This window comes from Columba livia, chromosome 2 (genome assembly GCF_036013475.1).
Source record: "Columba livia isolate bColLiv1 breed racing homer chromosome 2, bColLiv1.pat.W.v2, whole genome shotgun sequence".
In the NCBI taxonomy this organism is placed as follows: domain Eukaryota; kingdom Metazoa; phylum Chordata; class Aves; order Columbiformes; family Columbidae; genus Columba; species Columba livia.
In genome coordinates, this window is record NC_088603.1 from 113,291,791 (window position 1) to 113,315,469 (window position 23,679).

Here is a 23,679-nt window from a genome sequence, read left to right on the forward strand (position 1 = left end):
CAGCAAAGCAGGATACTGTGTTATGCCCTCCAGATTTGTTACCCAGTTCCTTGCTATTCATGCCCAACAGATTTTGTATGCCAGGCAATTTTGATTAAGTCATCAATCTTGGCTTGGGGAAGAGTGACTATCTGGTTTTAGCCTATGACAGAGAAACTGAAATAGCCCTGCTTTTCTTTGCCGTTGCCAACCTTCCTTGCTTCTCCAAAATCGAACACAATCAAAACCCAAGTGCATGTCAGCTTTAGAGAAAGACATCTACATCTGTTTTTTTCCCACAACAGGACATTTCAAAACTAATAATCCCATATATTAATTTTACAGAGCTATCGTTGCTCACTTTTGTGAGGTGCCCTGTGTTCCATTAGGTTGAAATTAAGCAATGAATCCCAAAAAGCTAATACGTTTACATTTTGAACTTTTACTCCACGTTGGGCAAAAAACATCAGGACAAACGCTAACGTGCTGACACCTGAATATGTTTGGAGAGAGAAAAAGGATACTGGCCCATCAGGCCCATCTTTCCAGGAGTTTCTCCACCTACTCTGCCTGTAAATTGCCACTGGAGTTGTTCTAGCAACACTAATGGTAATTAGGATCTGAAAGCTCTCGGTCAATTAAAGAGGCTGGCTGGCAGCTCATCTTTTCCAAAGATGTCATTGTTTTTGTGCATATAAACAGAAACATTAAGTAGAAGTTATTTACAGTGAAGGAGACGAACAGTATCTTTTCTTGATGTCTCATGAATCACCTTTACTTTTAGAATAAATCTGAACGGTCAAGAATCACTAAGCATAAAATACAGACACAAAAGGCCTAGATCTCTAACTAACAATTATCAAATTCCTTTTGCAATGAGCAGAAAGCTTTTTCATGTATCTGGAAATCTATTTAATATTTCATGGACTCCTAAATTATTCACAGGTTAAAGTGTTCAACTGTTGCTGTCATTTAAAGAGCAAATGCCCAGCAGGAGTCTTCCATGAGGCTTTGTAGATCACATCAAAGCATAACGTTTGATTCATTAGAGCAATGTTATACTTCCAAAGGTAATAGTATCCGATTTATATTTTGTTAATCCTGGCCTGACTAATAAAAGATAGAGTGAGATTTCCTGTTTTTATTCTTATCTACCTGCTTGGTAAAACTTTTCACCATCCCACAACACATTTGCAATCCCAAGTCGCCCAGTACTGCTCCAAGAAAATCTGTGAACTCTCACTCCGTGGAGAAACTTCAGTTTTTTTCTGCAGTTCTGGACAACTAAAATGATGCGCTTAGTTCTGAGCGTAGCTTGTAATGCTGCTCAGCTTTCTGGAAATGGTATGCACGAATAGAATATTTAGAGCTTGACACTGATGTAGATCAAGGTAGCTCCCCAAACTTCGTTGGAAAGTGGGATCTAGTTTTTTGCGTCCTAAGGACCCTGATCCTCTCTTTTCCTCAAGCTTTCCCTGCTCAAAGAAATCGAAGGTAGCAGAATTAAGTTCCCATTATTTATTATGCTTTTGGTTGTCAACTTGAATCCCTCGAAAACTTTTTTAAAAAGCACTTTCAGAAAATAGAGGAAAATAAAACTGAGGAGGAAGTAAGTTTTCTTTGCTTAAAATCCTCTTTGGCAAGGACCATCTTTCCTTCTCTGCATTTTGTAATCACCTTTTACTACTGGCTGTTGGTTTGTGCAGTTTCTCAGTGCCATCAGTAATCTAAATAAGTTAAACACAGTGAAAGCTTGATTTTTATTTTTTTTTAATATGGAGTGCCTGTTCTCCATATGCTCCTGCCCCATGGGGCCCATTGGCCGTGGTGCCACACAAGGGCATGTGTCCTGAAGGACTTGGTGGTTGTGGTTGACAGCACTGCTGGGCTGGCCGTACCCGAACAACCATCCTGACTGTTCCCCAGAAAAATTCACCTGTCTGGAGAGGGCAAAGCAGAGGCAAACCCCAGGTCTTTCCTCGTTGCTCTTGGGATTTTGGGATGTGCGGGGAGGAAGCAGCAGTGCTGGGGCTCCCACAGCAGCAGGGCTTGCTGAGGCATTTGTGAACCTACTTGTCTGTAATAGGAGGGAGGGAAAAAAACAAAGGTTGTCCTGCAAAAGCTTAACTAGCTTGGTGTTGGTTGTTGTAATAAGGAATTCAAAAAGCATAAGGTAAAGTCACCTAGGAATTCCATAGTAAGTGTTCACTGAGATCTCTTACCAGTGAGAGGAGGATGTGCAAAAGCTGGGATGAGCCTCTCCATTTATACATTTATAAGAAACTGCACATTGTTCAGTTTTGATTTTCCTCAAGAGACGGAGATTAATTCTCTGTTTTATGGACAGGTTTCTCTACAAACACTAATATTTTATTACTCTAGTTTACAACACAAGCAATCATATACTACCTGGAAATACAGAGCATATGTACAGGAGCAGTAGAAGCTAAGTAGCCCTTGCTACTCAGGATGAGGGATAATAACTGGTGTTGTTCCCAGGGTCCTGAAGGTAGAGTCTTCCTCAGAAACACCAGAAAGATAGGGAGAATGGAGGCATTAACATCCACTGATCTTCAGCTAATGTCCAGGGATCATTCCTTTGTGTGTTCACACTTGTCAGCTGACTCGACCCCAGCTCCGAGAGCACTGGTTTATTTTCTGTCCCCAGAGCTGCTCTTTTTTATTTATTTACTTATTTAAAAGCTGCTCTGCTGATTGTTCAAAGGGTGCCAGATTTTAATTTGATGAGTTACAGACTTCCCTATCCTGTCTGTTAATTGCATGGAGAGATTTCTCCATGAGTTATTTTCAAAGTCGTAGTGGCATTATTCCTTACTCTGTGTCTGTAAAGTTTTGAGTTGAAGGAAACTAGACTGTTCTTATGCTATGTCAGGTAATTAAGATTTTTGTTTCCATTTTTAGGGTTGGAGGCTTCCTCAGGTTGTGTGTTTTTTCTTGGATAAGCCCTGCTGAAATGGTTATTATTTGGCATTTATCTCTATGAGAAATAGTACCTTTATGCACATTCTGTGCAAGAGCGGAGAGGCTAATCACATGTTTCTGACAGAGGGTTATTTTTACGTAATTATTTGTCTGACCCCTCAGTAATACAATATCGGGAAACAGGAATGATAATGTGACACTGTGCTAAGTGAACCCCAATCAAGAAACTAAGAGGGCTTTGTTGGGATTAGAAACTTGATCCAGTCTTTTCCTTTGACACAGAAGTATGTTTTCCAGCAGATGGACATGTTGGATTTTCTAGCAGTAAAGTGCATGATTTTTTGGGGACTCACCGATTGCCATGTTTCAGAGAAATAAAATGAATGACAGATTGGAAAGGGAAGATGAAAAAACAGAGTGTACAAAGTAGGAGAAAGCCCAGCCCTGAAACAGGATGAAGAGCTTGCATGGCTTCTCCCTGCCTCAGTGTCAGCATCTCTCCCACACAGATTTTTAATCACATACTTGGACCTCAGCAGAAATCAGCCAGGAAAATGCTGTGAGATAAATACTCTGCAGTTGTATACAGCTGTCATTTGCAGAGCACTAATTTGCTCATAGTCTTTTTTACCTTCACTCACATTTCGGTTGTGAGGCTAAAGCGTGGGTTACAGCCAGGTTGTCTTTAGCATGTTATTTATCTCCAAGTGTAAGATGCCAAGTGGGTCACTTCCTGAAGCAGATACCCAGGTTTCCAGCCGAGGCGAGGGAGAGCTGGGTTTCTCCTACTGGCCTCCAGCAGGAGGGTCACTGGGCTTTGGACATTGTCCAGAGGAGCAGGAATCCCTCCCGGAGGCTTTCATGGACAATCACCTCTGTCCAACAGTGTAGGGGGACATAGGTTTGTACTCTGGGAGTGTCCATCTGCTGGACATGTGGCTGTCAAGTGTTCAGGCTAAATTGTTGGGTCTCACCTGAAGTTTATAGGACTCCAAGTTCCCTCCCAGTGCCAGCTTCTGTCAGAGGCACCAGTTACTGGGAACCTTGCTTTACACCATAGGTGGGGTATGAGGTGCAACCTGGAACAAAGTGGGTTTTTTTCTGTAACTAATCATTATAATGTATTTTAGACAATGCAAATGCTTCCTGTAGGAAAAGCTATCTGGGCTGTGCTTTGCATTGGCATGTTTGGATTAATGCTGCTATAGGTTATTTTAGCATTGGGTGCTGGAAGGTGAATAAGGCATGCATGTGTATTAAGAGCTGTTTCTGCTCTGTTTTCTGTTCCCCAGGGATATGAAGCTGGATGGTGGACGCCAGTGCCATTCTGCAGGAGTGTGTCTCAAGGAGATAGTTGGTCTTGAAGGTGTGGAGCTCGGAGCAGACGGGAAGGTGGGGATTCTTCAGTTCCTTAGATCTTGTGTAGTAAGGGAAAAAATGGCTTAACAAATAACAAGCACAGATATAAAAATAAATTATAACATGCAGTGTAACACAATAGGTAAAGCACAGTATGTGAAAACTGAAATTCGGGAGGACTGCCCAAGCTGTCAGTGCAAACAACTCTGTCTTCTTGAAGAAATTTGCCTCTGGCAACATCTGAGTCTGTAAAGCATTACTGAATCACGCAGCCTTCCCCTGGCTCTAACAGGAGGTATATTGTCAGAGGCTTGAAAAATAATTTCTGGTGAGAGTTGTAAACTGTAAGTCTGTTTGCTCTTAATTTTCTTTAATAAAATAAATTTTGTTTAACAGTATGTTTTTCCAAAGAGCAGGAAGACAGTAGTACAAATCTGATGAGTATTTCAAAATCCAAGAGTGCATTCACTTGAATAGAAAAGCAATTAGGAATCTTTAGGGAAAGTGATCCATTTTAAACAAATATACAGAGGAGAGACAATTTTAATCATAAATTAAAACTTTTTTTTTTTTCTGAAAGCCTGATTTACTTTTTACAGTTCAGTTTACCCAGTCTGCTGTCATTTATGGATTTAAAGGCCCTAGGTCAATGCTGCTACACATGATCCACTCACCTAACCAGGTGTCAGGCCGGACCACAGGCTGTAAATTCCTGAGGACAATCTGTCAGCTTATAAATAAATGAAAGCTCACATGATTTATTTGATACCTGTTCTGACCTCCTTATAAACCAGTCTAGAGTCTGAGACTACTTTTTTCTTCAATATAATATTATTTTTGGATAATAAACCTAGAAGAAGCAAGACATAGTCTATTCCTGGCCAACGGTGCAAGCAGAGAATTGGTATACTCTAAAAATAATTTTGTCACAAGTTATTCATTCACACTTTGTCCATATTGGGATGTAGTAAATGATCTCCCTCAACCATGACTGTAAACCGGTAGCTCACTTGTGACAGCAATAAGATTCTGCCAGACAAAATCCTAAAGGAGAAAAATACTGAAGAAAGTCCTTATGTTTAGCAATGTTCAGGTGATTTGCCTCTGGCAGCTCTGTGCTAAGGGGCCCGTATAGATGATGCTGTTTAAGTAAAGTAGCAGCTGAAACCTGCTACAGAGAAAGCCCTGTTGAAAACAAACAAACAAACAAAAACGAAATTGACATATTTTAAAATCTGACCCTTAAGTAGGATTTTTAAATCCAGGGTATTTAGAGCTTGTATGTGTGTGCGTGTTGGTGGTTTGGTTTCGTTGAAGAACTAATGCCTTTGCAAAAGGTTTTTTTTTTTTTGAAAGGATAAACTGATTGCATTGAAACAAATGTAGGTGACTGGTGTTTGTTCATTTGTGCCTAATCATTAAATCCAGAAAATCCTCCCCTAATTTGTCTTCCCTTGCTTCCAATTGGGATGCACCAAAGGCACGACGCTGCGGCTGAGCTGGGCTGATAGTAAGTGCCTGTCCGTTCTTTCTTTTCAGACGGTTTCTTACACACAGTTCCTATTTCCCACCAATGCTCTGGGAACTCGGAGGAACACAATTGACTCCACCTCATCCTTCTCCCAATTTCGCAATGCAAGCCATCGTAGCCTTTCTTTGGCAAGAGCTAACAGCACCCAGGGGAGCATTGACGCAGGTAACTTCTCAAGAAGTGTGTTTTAATACCCTTACGTACCCCGATGATAGGCAGTTATTGTGAAAGACAGACATATTTCATGGTTTAGCCCCTTATTTTGCTTAAATTAAGCAAAATATGTCTCACGTGGGTGGATCACAGCTCATTCCCTGTTTGTTGAGTAAAGCTGGCTTACAGATGACAGAAAGTTAAGTAAACAAGACTGCTGGTTGTATCTCTAGCCCCCAATGCCACTTGACGTGCCTCCTCCTGACACTGGCATTGTTTGTTCCTCATGCATCAGGCTCATCGTTACCTTCCTTTGCTATGGAAAATGTGCAGTGGCAACACGATAGTCATAAGCTGAAGGTGTAAATAATACTTGTGACCTTTGTTAGGCTGGAAGGGGCTTTGTTTACAAAACTGGTCACAAAACATAAGCCAAAGCACTTTATGCTTAGGATATTTTGGCGCATCAAATGAAACAAATCAAAACATCTGCATCAACAGATGAAAACTTGTTGCCAGAAATAGAAATCGTTGTGGAGCTTTATATAATTTTGTAGTTCTCTGAGCCCTAAATTCACATTTACCAGGTAATTCATAAGCTGTAGGTCCTCTGTATCTTTTCAAATTTTATTAGTATTGAAAAGAGTCTTCAAAATTTAGAGAAATCTTTGGACTCTTTCAAAAATATTGCATGAAGGTAATCTTTTGTATTGTTTGTGAGCTCATTTACCACTTCTGTTAAGTCCAGAGGTTTCTTCATGTAATTAATCCTTTCTTGTATCTACCATTGTTTTATAGGTAGCGATCTGGGAGACTTTGTTGAATATGACCCAAATCTTTTAGATGATCCCCAGTGGCCATGCGGCAAACATAAGCGGGTTTTAATATTTCCTTCATATATGGTAAGTGACATGCAAAATATGGTGTAGCACAGATAAATTTTGGTAACAATATTTTGATGGTTAAGGTTACATTTGGCCATATTTTAAGAAGATTATTATTATTATTATTATTATTATTATTATTATTATTATTAATCTACTAATAACAGCTGTTTGGAACGCTTTGTTCTAAACGACAGTTACTTACTGGGACGTGTAAAAACGAACTCATGGAGGTATTACAAGAGTAAATGCTTTTATTACTGCTGTATTTCATAAATGCTTTAGATGAAAGGCTTGTTAGAACAATACTTTCATTCTCTCGCGTTTGGAGAAAAATTTGTGCTTGCTCTAATTGTCATCTGTTACAAAATAGGAGGATGCCCATTAGGGTTTTTCTGAAGTCATGAAGTTACATTGTGTTTTGATGCTTATCATTCACTCCTCAGAACAGTGTTTCAGTGTCTAATAGGGCCTTTGTTTCCAAGGTATTTTTTTCACCGTGGGATAGTCCTTCCTTTAATTGCAGCAATCACAAGCAAAGCCTGTACGTTTTTCACTACATCCAAACCCATAACAATACAGATGCGTAACGGTTCCTTGATCTGTGCTCTAACTCAGTGTTTTCTGTGGCAAGAGACTTCCGTAGCCTTATTTTTGTTTGCACCAAGTCTGTAGGCCGCTGTGCCCTTTTGGCAGGACTGTTGCAAGATGTAGCATCATCGTATGAGTGTGAGCACATATCTGTGTGAGTTATACATCCAAAGTAATAGTAGGCAACGGGGTAAAGCTCTTTTTTTTTCCCCACAAAGTGTTGACCTAGTACTCTTTGTCTATATACAAATAGGATGGGATTTAATACAATGAGGGCCAAAGTGTCATCCATGTTCTCACTTAACTTGGAACAGAGATTGGATTTAAGAAACTACTCATGTGTATAAACATACAATCTTTGTTGGTTCTTTTCTACCTCCCACCCTGGTCTTTATTTGATAATAGGGCTCTTGGGTGCTGCTTCTTCAAAATGAATGGATTTTACATGTTCCATATAGATTGAAGCTTATCTCCTTGCTGGCAGGAATGTTCTGCCTGTCGCACAGAGAGGCTTGATTGATCTCTAAGGCTGTGTTTGTACTAGATTTTCAAATGGGAAGTCAGGTATGTCCTCTGCTTACTTTCAAACAGCTTTACTTTTAGGGTTGGCAAGTCGTTTTTTGGCTGCCAACCCACAGAGTGTCAGCCTTTTATGGCAGCTGAGTGCGAAAATATTTGTTAGGTTTTGATATGGTTACTGTCATGGACAGGGAACTGCCTTCCCTCAAAGAGAAAGATATCATTAACTGGCATCCAAAGTGGACATAGCTTTAGCTGTCATGGTTGTGTATCTAACCTTCCTCAGGCTGCGAATGTGCACCAGGTCATGAGTCCTCTGAGATCGCCTGAGATCTTTGATCCCCTTCAACTTGAGATGGATGGGGTCAGGTGAGCCAAAATAGGTCAGGGACATCTCTGCCCAAGAGCAGGTGTTCGATGCGCTTCTGTTCCATGTGCTGGTTAACCACAGCACTTTGAGGTACTTCTATTGCAGTAAGGAGCTGACTGGGGATTTCCACTGTGACAGAGGTATGATTAGATGCTTTAAAGGTGAAAAATGGATTTCAAGGGCAATTGCTAAAATCAGCGTCTTTGTTTGTCTAGAATATGTCTGCATTGACAGGATTCTCCCTGATTTCTCAGTTTCTCTAAGGGTTAATTAATGCTGTGTCTGGAAAAAATGTCTTATTTCACATTTTGGGTTTTTTTTTTGCCCGAATTTGCCTTTAAGCCATCACTTCAGTGCTGCCTGAGGGTCTGCAGCACTTGAATCTCCCTCTCTGAAGGCAGGCACTAACCTAAGAAAGGGCTGAAGGACATTAAGTGCTGTGTTTCTTTTGGTGGTGGAAATCACAAGCCTGTGCCAAGAGCCATTTTGTCCCAGGTGTTTGTCTGCCCCAGGTTGAAGCAGCATAGCTATGGTGCCATGCAGGAGCTGCACAGCTTTGCAAGAAACCAAGGAGTGGGTGCTTGTTCTTCAGTGCTCGGGCGAGAGATTTCACGAGGGGCTGGTGCTTCTTTCAACCATGAGAAGCAAGAAAAGGTGGTGTCAGAATGTCCTGGGAGCTTGCAGGTTAAATAGGATTTTGCAGCTTGGGCTGTGGGTAAGGAGGGCATGTGCATCCAGCTGGTGAATATAGGGCCATATCAGCTATGTAGGAGACTTTACTCACATCCACATAAGATGTTCCTGACTCGGCTGGCATTCCCCCTCCTCGCAGTTCACATCAGTGTGAACAGGAACATAATAGACTGTGATTTCAAGTCATTTTCTTCCCCAAATATAAAAATCAGCATATGCTGCAATTAAAGCGAATTGCAGTGTGAGGAGAGCGAGAAACCCGTGGTTCTTCCCTGACCGCACACAGCCATCATGGTAGTGACAGACCTCTGCCAAGTGACCACAGGGCTAGAGAGCTGCTGTATACAGATTTAAACCAGTCTCTGGTGCTGAGCATAATATATCTGTAATTACTGCTTCTCACAAGTGCTGGAGCAGCTGAGAGCAGCCCTGATGTCAGCACTGAACATTTTGCTGTGTGTGGAGAGAGCTGCAGCTTGTAATTAAAGTTTTGTTACTTGGCCAGCATTTAGCGTTAATGCTTGGCAGCTGCAAGCTTGTAGATATTCCCCCCCACACACACCCCCCAATCATAGTTCTCAGAGCAATTAAGGGGGGGAAGGTGTGCAAGAGGATGGTGAACGTGTGGCGGTGTGGATGAGCGAGGCTGGGTGCTGGGCTGCGGTGCTGGCTGCAGGATAGAGCCACATGCACCGATATTACTCCTGGGAGCCTGGCTGGTGCTCTGTGGGACAAAATTACACCACTGGTAAAACTCTGTGGAGGTCTGTGTGAATGCTGCATCAGTGAATACTGCAGGCTTTCTCTCTAGGCATAAGATGCACAAAATGTGTGGTCCAGCTTGGATTTTACTCTGAAATACATGCAGTTAGCACTTGACGTGCAGTTTCCTCCATTTTTGTAGAGCCTGAGTTTCTCATCACTTTATAGTCTTGTAAGTTTACTGGACTGAATTAGTCCTAGCTTGCAGAGCGTTTTTAACTGCAAGTCCTCAGCTGTTTTCAAGGAGTAGCCAAGCTTACTCCTCAAAGAAAGCTGTGGGGAAGGAGAAGTGCTTTTCGTTTGGTCTTTTTTTTTTGCAGTGCAGTTCGTGGCTTGAAAGGGTATACACTTCCCTCTTGCATTTCTAAAAGTAATACCCACAGCCTGCCAGGGGACTATTCTGAAAAAGCAGCTTTCAATACTTTCCCAACACAAACTCTATGGCTTCTATTAATTGTATTAGTCATATTAAAATTCGGGTCTATCCTGGAGAAATTATTTCGCTTCGTGTTGTCTGTTAGGAGAATCTACAACCTCTGCCGCAATATAAACAGTGAGAGGTAGAAAAATTTCATGCTGGGGGCAGGAGGGAAACATCATGTCATGGTTAACAGATGTCTTCCTGGCTGATACTGCTAAAACAGGAATTCTTGCAGATTCTTAAATCTCTCTAGAACAGGAACTTTATCTACCAGACAGAGCAGTAATTTCTTTGCTCGAGTCTCATGTCGACCAGCATGTGTCCAGCCTCCCCAGTGCCTCCCTGGCCTCCACGCTTTCTTGTCAGCAGACACAAACTCCTTCCATGCAGGAGAAAACTCACTCTGCAACATGAATGAGACTGACCCTGCAGTCCTGCTTTTGTTGGTAACACAGAAACACAGGAGCGTGTTACCTAGCTGCTGTGCGCTGCCAAAACTTGCAGTGAAAGAAGAAAAGCAGCATCTTGACTTTGAGTGACCCTTCTGTAATAACATCCCTGCAATATCCATCTGTCCGTGCCCAAGGGATACACTTGGAAATTGGTTTGGGTACTTAACTACTATTTCAGGGTAGTGGTTTAATTATGTCAAAAGAAATTGACATCTCTACACCACTAATAAAAAAGCACATTGCAAAAGTCTGCAGTGCTCTTACAGCAAGCTGACTGTCACCCTGTGCTTGGCAGGTACAGCGCTAGTGTCGAGCACAGCCAGGCTGAGTTATTAAATATTAGTCCTTCAGTGTGCTTTTAAAATTAGAACTGCTTGCTGCCCTGGCCGTTTAGTCTAATAAAACGCCTGCATGATGATCTAGTGCGTTCGGTCTCTCCCTGCCCCGTTCTGTCTTTCCCAAGGAGCATCAAGGTCAGGAGTACTCCGCTACAGCCAGCATCCTTTGGTGCCGTCACCCTGTTGTTCGAGCTGCTTCCGTAGCTGTAAATTAAGCATCTCCAGAGTGCTTTTTTATCGGCTACTGACCCTTGTACCCAAAAGCCTCAAGGAGCAGAGGATCACAGTGGTGATGTATATTCATATTTAAACCCTGTGCTCTATGTGTTTGATGCTATATTTGGCTGAGGCTCCAATAAACACATATTTTGTAACAATGACACACTGTATTCATTGAGAATTACTTCAGTGTGTTAACTGTATAAAATAATTGGCATCCTTCTATGTGCTTTAATTCAAAGAGACACTTTTGAGATTATTTGCTTTGTGAAATTGTAAATCTTTCAGTTTAAAATCCATGAATGTTAATACCTTTCTAACAACAGAAACATCTTCTTTTAGTATTTCTTCTTTTTTTAATTATAAAGAAGGAATCTCTCCCATTTTCTATCACTGTTTTAAGCCTCTGCTCTAGCAGTATTTCCCATATATATGCACTGTCATCCGTAAGTATATGCATTAGATTGCTGACAGTTTATAGCTACATATAAGGTAGCCAAGCAGTGCAGAGATATTTTCATTTCTTATATGGTTGAGAACTTAACACTGACCTACCAAAAGTCCCTTAAAGGTATCAACCTTCTGTCTGCCCTTTGTCAAGTAGATTTATCAGGGGTACACAGTAATGAAAGCTGAAGAGAACCTGTCATATACCTTTCGCTTTATTCACCTATTCTGATTTTATCTTTCTTAAACAGGAGGTAGAAGCATCCAAGGCTAGATCATCTTTTACTGGTAGCATGCCAAAGTAGGATTTATTTTCAACAATATTTCATTTTGCCAGTGTTTCCAACCATTTCAGGCATCCTCCCTCCTCCCATATTTATGAAACTATATATACAGCTTTTCTATGAGAAAGCAGCTGTTTGAAAATGCTTGTGAATAACACACAAGCCAACCTCCAAGTTCAAAACTGCCAGCCATGCAAAAAGTGTGCAGAGTACAGACTTCAGCCGAAGCATTTGTCATGTTGTCCAGGCATCTACTGTATATCAAGGCTTTCATTTGTCTTGTGTAACTTCTATTGCTAAACTAAAATATACATACACAGATTTGTATACAGAGGACGTGAACAGAGCTGACAAAGGAGTATGGCTGGATACTGAAGTGAAATGTGTTTTGTGCAAATAAGCTGTGAGAAACAAGACAGACATTTCTGGATGACAGAAGTTACAAACATTCGAGATTAGAGTATGAGAGAGACAGTTTGGTAGTTCCCAGTGCCTTGCTCATGTGTCTGACAGCTCTGGGAGTGCAAAGTGCCTGCCTGGTGGGGAATAGCATTGGGTATAAGGAAGCATGTTTGGATAGAAAAACACCGTGCTCCTTTTAGGGAAATATTTGCAAACCCTTTGTAAAATTTGGCACATCAATGTTGAACGGTGCTTCTACATGGGCAATACTAGAATTGTTCCAGACAGACAAAAATCCATGCTGTTTAGCAGCCTTTCGGTACTTAAAAGGGGCCTATAAGAAAGATGGGGACAGACTTTTTAGCAGGGCCTGTTGCAATAGGACAGGGGGTAATGGTTTTAAACCAAAAGAGGAGAGATTCATGCTAGACAAGAGGAAAAAATTCTTTACACTGAGGGTGGTGAAACACTGGCCCAGATTGCCCAGAGAGGTGGTAGATGCCTCATCCCTGGAGACATTCCAGGCCAGGCTGGACGGGGCTCTGAGCAACTTGACCTGGTTGAAGATGTCCCTTCCAACCCAAACAATTCTATGATTCTGTGACATCTTCTCCTCGACATGGTGGCTTCATTTGGGACATGCAGGCAGCTCAAGCACCAGGCAATGGCCTGAAAGAGTGAGGAGAAATGTAAATGCTGAGCAGAGAGCAGGCAGGGAAGGATGACGTTAGGTCAGAGCCCTACTGTGTCAGATCCCAGCTGGTCCTTGTTGGGTCACTGGGCCACCCCAGAGGTTTCCTGCACTCTGTCCCTCGTGGGCGGGGTTGTTGCTCAGTTCCAAGCCATTCATGGGGTGCAGGAGGTGCCCTGGGCAGGAGAGGGGTTGGGGACCAGGATTTCTGTGTAGGCTCGTGGGTGCTGTGCCCCAGCCAGGGCATGACAGCAAGAGGGGTGCTCAGGTATCTGGTCAGAAACAGTTAGAAAGGGTAGCTAGTTCCATCACTCAATAGACATGAATTTAGCATTGCTTTTAAATCACCTGTCAACTTTTTTTTTTCTGCCTGCCTCTCTGGTGGGCAGGGTCCCACGTACATGCATTTCTGTGGGCACCAGCTGGGCAAATCCCACTGATCAGACATAGTCGGACATCTGCAGCAGCTAAAAAAAACAAAAAAAACAAAACCAAACTCAAGGGGAAGAAAGAAAAGTTGCACAATTCCTTTTCTTGAGAATAAGGGCAGTTAGCTGAGCTCTCCAGCATGGCACTGACAAGATGAGACAGCTGCCTGAGAGCCAGTGTGTTCAAACATGCTGCTGTTATCCTGTTACATGAATCAAAACCAGCACGCACCAGCTTTCATCTGGATTTCATTATTGTGATTTATATCGTAGAGACTGTTGTCTCGCAGGAAGCAGCAGTATTTGGAGTTGGGGGGGAGAGGGGGAAGATTCTTATCAACAGGACAAAATTGACAAATCTCTGTGTTTAAAAATAGCCATACCTCCTTACCATTTTCAGTTTTAAGCTGTCTGCTTATTCTCAAGCCTCCAAGTGTTTTGCTTTAAACAACTTTTTTTTTTTTTTTTTTTAAAAAAGAGCTTTTTTCCTTCTAAAGAGAATTTAGCTGAATTCTGGCAAATCTCCCAGGGGCTGGAGGAGTCCTGGGTAAAATAGAGGGTGTCTGCAGAGCAGCTGTGGGGAAAGGTGCAGCCCGGGGGGCTGCTGCTCCCTCTCTGTGCAGTCACCCCATGGCTGGGGTCGTGCCAGCACCCACTTGTTAGAGGTGAAAGCAACTGAAGCTTGCTGTCCAACATCATTTCTGTGCAGCTCTTTGGCTGAGTCCGGAGGATGGTTGTGCTTTCCCTTTCGGCTGCAAAGTGGTATCTGTCATGCACGGGAGGTTCATGAGTGATTGCATCCTCCTCTGTGCAAGGGAAGATGATCACCTGGAGAGAGCCAAAGGCAAAGTCTGCCAGAAAAACCTGTGATCATTTTGCAGGAGGTAATTAAGATAAAACTAAGGAGCTTCATGATAATGGAGAGCAAACAACGGGCAGTTAGGTTTGCAGTGAAGCATGAAATAAAGTGCCATGTAGCTTTGCACAGTAACACCGAGCTCACTCTTTCTAGGATTGCCCAAGACAACCAAAAATGCTGGTAGTAACTAAAATAATCTTTGAATTAACAGCAGGTAACCTTTATGTGCTCAGTGTCTCTTGACTCTGTAAGTAAGAGCAGTGTGGACTGATGTTGCTGTACTTTGAGTATCAGATGGCACTGTTCAAAATTATGTTATGTGCCTTGTTTCAGTAGTTCTCTTATAGCAGTGCTAAGAGGAACTCTCTTAATAACACAAACTTGTGGTGTATCTGTGTAAGCATCAGAAGCACCCAACTTGCTGATGGTCCCCTGGCAACAAAACCAAAGAGTACGCAGACAGGCAGTGATGTCCCGGGGAAGGGAGAGGAGTAATTGGTGAGATTTTTGTTCTTCTGGTTCAGAGGGCTGAGCCCTGGCCAAGTGAAATGAAGCACATGAGAAGCTGTCTGTGACAAAGAGCTGCGACCATACGGGTGTGTGTGTATGTCTTTCCAACCTCAGCAAGATTAAAACCAGGCAGACTCTGACATTCAGTTGAAGCGTTTCCCTCCAGCCCCGAGCAGGGCAAGGTTTGTCCTGCTTGTCTTCTCCTCTCTTCCTTTTACTCAGGCATGGTGGCATGTCATCAAGACAGCATATGAGTTTTTAACCTCAGTGGCACCGCAGCTTCTGCCCAGACCCGCGCTCTGGCTCATCTGTACGCAGGCAGGGCAGCAGGAGTAGCTGAAGGGGTTTGACGTGGCTTTCTCCTTTTTGATGATTTCTTACAACTGGCAGCTTTCCTTAATAGGACTGAAATCCCTTAAATTGTCCTCTTTATTGAGCAAAATTTGGATTGGTGCTTAACACGTAACTGTGTGGCTGGGGGGGCTTGCAAGCACTTCTACTTGGGACAACAGCAGGCAGCTGTTGTGCATGATGTGCCCAGTAGAACTGCCTGCCAGGACATAGTGGGGAGTAATTTATCTAGAAAGAGGATGCTGCTCACGTTGCAAGTCCGATAGTGGAATAGCCCACATTTTAAAACATATATATGACCATAGCAGCAACCTGTGGCAAGAAGTTTATTTTTTTCCTCTTTATTACAGTATGTTTCTCTCAAATACTGCTGTGCGCTATTTAGGGGAAACATGTACTCTGCTTTCTTTTAGATTCCTATAATTATCCATTATTTCAGTACCATAGCTCCTAAATGAGGTGCAGGACAAGTTAGGTGTGTTTTTCTGCCCTTTGTGTTAATTTCTTATCCAGCCAAGGACATGATCGGATAACAAGAGTTGTCCAGTTGCTCTCTAGAGCCATTACACTCTCTCTTCCCCAAGCCCTTCCATATACTATTTTAATTGTTGAAAAAAAAACCTGCAAGCATATGCAGTCAGTCTTTTAGGCTGATTTAGATTCCCATGAGGATATATACAGCAAGGGCGCATCTTCTGTAAAGGCTTAACACTTGGCAAGTGTTTTTCACACCTCTTTCCACCTCTTGTTGCTTAGTGTTAATGGCCCTTTGCCATAATATAGGTTAATCATAAACAGAAACTAGAAGGGAAAAATTATTCTACTGGAAGGAGAATGCCCTGCAGTCTGCTGCTGTCCCACTGCCTGTGCTTGAAGCTGGCCAGGTGCTGGATGCTTGGGGACCAGGTTGTCCCCTGGCTGCCCTGGGGCTCCTCTGCTTCCGTCCAACAGCCAGAACAGTGAAATCCAGGAAGAAACTTGGCATGTCCCCAAAATGAGGGTTGGTTTGTTGTGCAGCTGATAGATTTTGGCCAGGTGAGAGGTGAGAGAGGATTTGGGCAAAATGGTACCTGAAAGAAGACTGAGGGAATGAGAGAAGTGCTGTGCACCCATAGATGCCAGCACTGGTATCACGGTACTGGCCTGGAGGGCCCTCTGCTGCCTGGGGAAATTCTTTAGGTTGTGACAAAAAGGAATAGGAAGCTCAACATAATGGAAAGAGACTGCACACTTTGAATGTTGTCCTAACTCAGTATTTCTGTCTGTTTACTGTGTAACTTATGAGTGTATTATTACCTTGCACTCTACTGAATTACCTGACATGTAGGCTAATCACCTCTTTTATCACAAATGGCAGTCAATTTGTAGCAGCAGTTCCTTTGAAGAATCAACTTGAGAGAATTTCACAATATGTCTCAGAACCTCACGAAGATACGCACACAAAATCTGGTCATCAAACTGGTTATTGTAATGATTTCTTTTGGTTTAACAAGACTTCTCAGCTAGGTTTTATTCACCCACATTTGGCTTAAACACTCTCAGCAATACTTGAAGGATCCTAATATGTGTCGTTAGGGGCTTGTGCGGAACAGTCATCTCAGATTTCAGGTCACTTGTTCTGACGGAGCAGTCACAAATTGTTGCCTTAATTCAGACTTAATTTTCCCTTCTACTGAAAGCATTGGAACTGACAGGCACTTGCTTGTTATTCCTTGCTTTTGGGAATCAAGTGATGTTGTTTGTTACAAACTAAAAGAGTAATTCTCTCTTGACCATGTGTTACAGACTACAGTCATAGACTACGTGAAGCCATCAGATCTCAAGAAGGACATGAATGAGACCTTTAAGGAGAAGTTCCCTCACATCAAGTTAACCCTCAGTAAAATAAGAAGGTAGGTTGCAAAGCTTGGTGAGGCTGCAACATGATGCAGCTGTCTCACATTTCGGTGCAATTGCTGTTGTACCTGAGGGGAAGCACAGCACTGATTGATCTTCCAGGAGCAGTGACAGGCAGAGGTGCACAGTAAGTCAGATGATTGCTTTGATTAGTGGGCTGAGTAAACAAGATAGGGGAATGTACAAACATGCACTGTTCACGTGTCAAATGTGGCATCTAATGGACTGAGGTTGCAAGTTTAGCATGCACTGTATTAAAACATCCAGAAAAATAGCACAGAAGAGTCTCAGAGCTCGTGGTACTTAGCTTAAAAAGAGACTGAGGAAAGAGAAACGTTGACTTCTGTGCCTTGTCCAGAGAGCATGGCCAGAAGCAAAACAAGTGGTCAGCTTCACAGGAAGCTGTTTCCAGTGTAGCAGGCTGGACATATTGCTTCACTGGACTAATGATAATTTCATTTGACTGAAGTAGCCGTAAGGATCCTGAGTCGTGTTGCTCTGTAAACAGACAATACTGGGGTACATGGAAGGACTGTCGGTTTGGATTTGACCAACTATAACCAGCAGCAAAGATGCAGACAGAGCACAAGTGATCAAGCTGTTGTTACTAAATAAATTCCATGCAGCTTAAGATTTCTGGTGAAATTTTGTTATTAAAATTGTCAGAGCTTTTCAGTTGACACAATTATCTATTGGGGGCAGTGAGGGGGAAGGGTGAGGTCAAAATGTGCCATGAAATGTGTCCCCAAAACAGAGCATAAAAATATCTGCCCAGTAAATTACGTTCTCCTTTTCCCCTCCATTTGACTAAGGAGGAATCTCTGAAAGGATGTCTCTTTGAGTGAAATGAGAAATGCTTTCTAAAACACAGTTCACAGCATATTTCTCTGGTCTCTGTACTCAGCTTGAAGAGAGAAATGCGCAAGCTTGCACAAGAAGAATGTGGTTTTGAAGAGCCCACAGTGGCCATGGCCTTTGTCTACTTTGAGAAGCTCGCTCTCAAGGGGAAGCTGAACAAGCAGAATAGAAAGCTGTGTGCTGGAGCCTGTGTTCTTTTAGCAGCCAAAATTGGCAGTGACCTCAGAAAACATGAAGTCAAGCATCTTATAGATGTACGTATCCATAGATTTCCTGTATTCCTTCTACATGAAGTGTTGGTGTGGCGTCTACACAAGCATGCTTGTCAGTGGTCATGCTCTCCTCTGGCTTTCCAGCTGTACAGCCAGCTAAATACCATTTTTTTGTTACACATTTATGTGGAAGTAATAGTGATCAATGTCACTGCAGAGACATGGGAGGCTCATGTGATGTCATTGAAGACCCTGGTATCAGAAACGCTGGGGTCTGAGAGGAATCTGACCACCATTCTGTCAATACAAGTCAAAATTAACCTTCAGGAAATAAATTTTGCTTTTAATTATGTTTTCAAGAGTGTCAATAGGGACTTTCCTTCGAGAGGTGAATGCAGATACGAATTTCAGAGGGAGTCTAGCAGGTTATCAAGTTTGTAGTGCAGAGAAAAGTCCCATCAGAGTTCCAGACCCGAGCGGACGGAGGAAGAAATGCAGCCGACTCAATATGAGTGATAAAGCATACTTCAACTTTATTGCCCGAGATGGCGTGCATTTATACCAAATACCATAATTATGCATACTTGTCTCTATCTAATAGGCTAAGCACATTTACTTACTCCACCTACTTGGGTTTAGCTAGCTATGCGCATCCCACATTCTTCTGACTCTTACCTCTTCAAAAATATCCTGACCCTGCCTTAGTTAGTACTTTTCCGTTCCCCCCTTTCCCACGGCCTAATAGACAAGCTAACTAAGGCCTACTTATGTCAACTAAAATGGGCTCTGCTCGTACAGTTGCTTGGTGGACTCATGTCTGTGCTCCTTGAGCCAATCCCCGACATTGTAGTTGTTTCATTAAGTTAAGCTTTTGGGCAAGAAAACTTAAAGAAATGTTCCCACTAGAACACCTTACCCCCACTTTTTTTTTTTTGTAGAGTAAGGTGTTTGGTCTTCCAGCCCATCCATATGAATAAGTTAACAGAGGGGAGTGTTATTCCATAATCCATTTGCAAGCACTGAGATGCCAATCTGATTTAGTCCAGCAGACAGGGCAGGTAGCTGGGTGCTTGGCTACAACGAGCTCAGTTCAACAGACATGGGAACTTGATCAGAGGGCAGGACTGGACTCATGTCCTTCTGCCACAGTCACAGAGCTGTGGTAACAGTCAGTTTGTTAGAATGCAGTCCAAATAACCAGAAAAAAAAAAATCAGCCCCGTGGGAGTTGGAAGATCTGACCTCTCTTGCTATCCTGAAACACTGGTCCATCCTTCAGACACATTGAGCTTTTCAGTAGACCAGAGAGCAAAGAAGTAGCAAGCCAGGGAGATCAGAAGAAGAGGACAGGGAGGGGAGAAATACCCCCAAACAGCTGGTTGCCTACTTGTAGCATCCAGCTCCAGGGAAAACAACAGATGGGAGGTTTAGTATGTTACAGCAGAAATCCAACTATGAAACCCATCTCATCCCCCTTGAGGACAGTAGTTCCTATTACTCGCTGTTTTCATGGTTGTTGCAGGTGACACCTTCTGCCTCTGAGGTATTAAGATCAAATGTATCTCATTGTAGCAGAAATAATTTCCTCAGTAGGGTGTCATAACACAGTCTGATGCTGGAAGGAAAATTAGCGATTTTAAGGAGTGTGAGAAGTTTGTGGGCAGTTACGAGACGTGTGTCTTGAACTACACAAGTGATTTAAATGTTTGCACGAAGTCAGGAGATTACTCTTCCAGCAGTGGTCATCACCGTGATTGTTATAAAATGTATCTGCTGGAGGTGGAACGAGTGAAACAAGAAACATTGCAGAAATTGCATGGCTGGCTAAGCTTTGTGAGTTCACCTTCACGGGAAGGAATCACTACATCCCATTCATCCTGCTCTCATTTTCTGAACCTAGAGCCATGCAAGTCCAGCAGGACAGAGGTTTAATGCCAGCAGCACCTGTGTTTTGAATAATGTCTATAAGAAAGTGCTAGAAAGTCAAATCCTCATTCAGAATTTTTTTCCCTTGGCTGTTGTTGCAGAAACTGGAAGAGAAGTTCCGGCTGAACAGGCGAGAGCTGATCGCCTTCGAGTTCCCAGTGCTGGTGGCCTTGGAGTTCGCTCTCCACCTTCCCGAGCACGAGGTGATGCCGCACTACAGACGCTTAGTGCAGAACTCCTAGCGCTGGCTGCCCTGCGGGGAAGGAGCTCCTCACTGTTCCCGCTTGGCTCTCCCGAGCCGCAGTTACTACTGGAAATGCAAAATCAGACTCCTAACACTTCACACTCTCTCTCTCCCCCCAAAACCAGTTTTTCCGGCAACATATAGGAAACACTGCGTCAACGTAAGGCTCTCAGCTTTGACAAATTCACATATCGTTACTTTCTCGAAGCAGGTGAAGACTGAGCTGTTGGTAAATGGTTGATGTGCTGAAACTGGGTGGTGAGTGACCCTACCTGTGGGGACTACAGCTACGAAAGTAGGCAAAAATTAGAAGGGCAGCCCCTGCCACCACCCCTCTCTCCATCACACAAACCCTGGAAGCCCACGTGAGTGCATTCTCATAGCGCTTTTTCTACAGACCTGCTGCAACTTCCAAAAGGACTTCTTAACATTGTGGAAAAGCTTTTAAAGAGGATTCTCTTCACTGTGTCAAAAAAGAATGTGCCAATCTATTTTTGTATCAGCAATTGAAAGTGCACTTTCTCCTGTGGGGTGTTTGTGTGTGTACCTGTGTGTGTGTGCGTGTGCGACACCGAGCTGATCTCAGTCCAGGTGGTTGGCTTAGCTGTTTCCAAGTGGATCAGTTACCGATGGCGAAGATCAAGGTGACCTTACGTGTTTACTTCTTGAAAAACGTAACTACTGGAAAAGTGGTAAATGGGATCATTTTTGGACACTTGGGGTTTTTTTTATTCTCTGATCTTTCCAATGTTGTACCTTTGAAAGGATTACACTACTACTACTACGAGAGAAGGATCAGCAACTGACCTTAAGTTTTCAGTCATGTTTATAAAGATGAAAGCATTAGTATGAGATTTCCATGTCATGTTTTTTAAAAATATCTTGTGTTAAGCCACATGCATATTTTTAACCTTCGCACTTTTCCCACTGTGGAGATGGTTAGACTTGCACTCTGTAGTGTTGTATTTCTGTGCTCTATGTTAGAGTGCGTAATAAGCACATTTATTGTGCTCTATCTTAAAACAGTGTTTTATTAAAAAAAAAAAAAAAGAGTAGGGCTCAGCAGTATAACAGGTGTCTTAAGGCTCCAACAGCAGGGGCATCAGCTATTACAGTTTTGGTTTTTAACTAGAGTTAACTGTGCAAAACCTAAAATCGGTGCCCATTGAAGTTAGAGGTCCAGTTCCTTTAGGCATTTCAGTACTGGAGTTTTACAGTAAAGCTTCTCTCAGCTTCCCTGGTTCTGACTGGACACCCAGAAAGCTGGAGGGTTTCATCAAGCTCCCCAGCACTCCATACACACTAAGCTAGTGCCATGCTTACGGACATCGTTCAATTGCTCTTATCCTGTGGGATTACACCCCTGTCCAATCTGCTCCTGTACTGGTTCACTTAACAAGCCTTGCCCTTGGCATGCCCCACACGGATCCAGTAAATCAAATACATTTATGGTATTTGCATAAAAATAAATCTCAGCCATGAGATTTTAGCTGAAGCCTTACCTCTCTAAGTTTGGGAGTGCTTGCACAGAGCATGGAAAGGGCTTGTGAGCAGAACGTAGAGAAGTGGGATGTACCAGAGGATGTAAACACACTAATGCTTACTTTCTTTTGCTCTTTAATCAGTTGTATTATTTCCTTCAGTTAGGCCAAGAAACATCTCGTTTCTTTACCACCTTTGACTCTTTTAAATTCTAGTATGCAAAACGCCTGCATATGATTGCTCTATAGGATCTGGAAAGGTTACACATGTCAGGACAAAGGGGTATTTGTTTGATGCTGTTGCTCTCCCTCCATTTAAAGGGGGAGGGTGATAATGCTAGCTTATAGTTATTATTAATACTTATCTAATTACTGATTAGATACATTCCAACAGGATTGGGGAGGAGGGGGTAAAGAGAGAACCGTGCACTTAACCTCCCCGCTGCAACACACACATCACTCGGCCGGCTGCGGAGCGAGGGGAGGACGGGGCCCTCACCGGCACTCCTGCTCCCTCCTCATCCTCCTTCTTCCGGCCCCAACGCAGCCAAGGAGCAGAGAAGCCAAGAGCCTGGTGTGTGCTCAACACCCATGGCTGTCCTGCAAGTGTGTTCAGACCAAAAAGGCAGTGTAGTGTTGACTTACAAGCCAAAAAGGTCTGCAGGTCTGTTAGAAGGGCTTCCATCCTTGGCTGCATCCCTTCCCACCAAAATTGTGTATGTACATTCGAGATTCGCTTCTGATTGCAGAGATCTGTTTCTAATAGCCACTACTCAAGGCTAAGCAGAAGCTTTACCTTTCTGTAAAGGCTTCTTCCTTTTGCTTTTGAGTCTGATTTTTTTATTTCTGTGTTGCTTTATAGTATTGCAGGGAAAAAGCAAATTGTGATTGCAAGATGCAGACTAAAGAATGACAGTCTTACAGTAGTCTTTAGAGACGCTATTGAATCACGCTGTCACATCTTTTGTCTTCTGTGCTGCTACCCAACTCTGATCTACAGTTTACACAGATTTCTGGGCTGAAATCTGATTGCTGGAGACTTCTGCATTTTGTTGCTGTTCTTATTGGTTTGGGGGTGGGAAACCCAGAGTGATGTTCAGTTACAGTTTGAATGTGGAATAAACACTTAAGATGGTGACGATGTTGCACTGTTCACTTAGGAACGTATATAAAGCCATATGATGCTAGGTCTCAGAGCACAAAGCTTGGTCAGTACGACTATGGTTTGGACAATGGGCAGGATTTGCCCCCCTTTCCTCCCCAACCCTGGGAAATTCAAGCTGAAGTGGTAGAGGAAATCTGTACCAAACAAAAAAACACCCGTTGATTTTTCGCCTTTGTCTTACATGGTAATGAGTGTTGATTTACAAATGATTTTAGGTTTAACTTTAAATAGTTGGGGAAAATAATCCATTCCATATCACTTGTTCTGTTTTGAAATTATATACCGTACACTCTACCATGCAGAGTTTATTCCTTTTCTAAAAAAGAATAAATAAAAGTTTAAAAAAAAAGACAAAAAACCCAGGCTCTTTTTCATCAGTGACAATATGTCAAAGTGTTCTGTTCTCCCATCTCTATGTGTCAAATGGTTTTGATTTTTTTGTTCCTCTGCGACATAAAGCTGCTTATTAAATAAGCCAATGGTGGGATTTGTCTCCCTGCAGAGTCCCCACTTCCTCCAGCCAAGATCTTCACTTTCTTCTTCTGAAACCATTGGTTTTTTGGTTTGTTCTTTTCTAAGCTCTTCTTTTTGGCAGCAGCTCCTCCTCCTGGATCTGGCAGGCCCTGGTTCTCCCAGTCCAAACTGTCAGTGTGCAGAAGGACAAGGCACAAGCAGACCGCTCAGCAATGCCCCTGTTTTGTGACTCCTTGTT

General features: G+C 42.7%; 2 protein-coding genes across 3 annotated transcripts in view; one reads left to right on the forward strand and one right to left on the reverse strand.

The window, feature by feature from the left end:
• Positions 1 to 23,325, forward strand: part of CABLES1 (Cdk5 and Abl enzyme substrate 1) — a 76,116-nt gene extending 52,791 nt beyond the window's left edge. For both annotated transcript variants that reach the window (XM_065053319.1, XM_065053320.1), the window contains 6 exons: positions 4,215 to 4,314; positions 5,821 to 5,977; positions 6,764 to 6,867; positions 16,972 to 17,078; positions 17,987 to 18,194; positions 20,179 to 23,325. In XM_065053319.1, the coding sequence (XP_064909391.1) occupies positions 4,215 to 4,314; positions 5,821 to 5,977; positions 6,764 to 6,867; positions 16,972 to 17,078; positions 17,987 to 18,194; positions 20,179 to 20,319 (817 nt within the window). In that variant the 3' untranslated portion in view covers positions 20,320 to 23,325. The remainder of the gene's footprint in view (positions 1 to 4,214; positions 4,315 to 5,820; positions 5,978 to 6,763; positions 6,868 to 16,971; positions 17,079 to 17,986; positions 18,195 to 20,178) is intronic.
• TMEM241 (transmembrane protein 241) overlaps positions 4,321 to 23,679 on the reverse strand; it is an 88,212-nt gene continuing 68,853 nt past the window's right edge. Inside the window, exon 15 of the mRNA XM_065053323.1 lies at positions 4,321 to 4,339. Coding sequence (XP_064909395.1) covers position 4,339 — 1 coding nt within the window. The 3' untranslated portion in view covers positions 4,321 to 4,338. The remainder of the gene's footprint in view (positions 4,340 to 23,679) is intronic.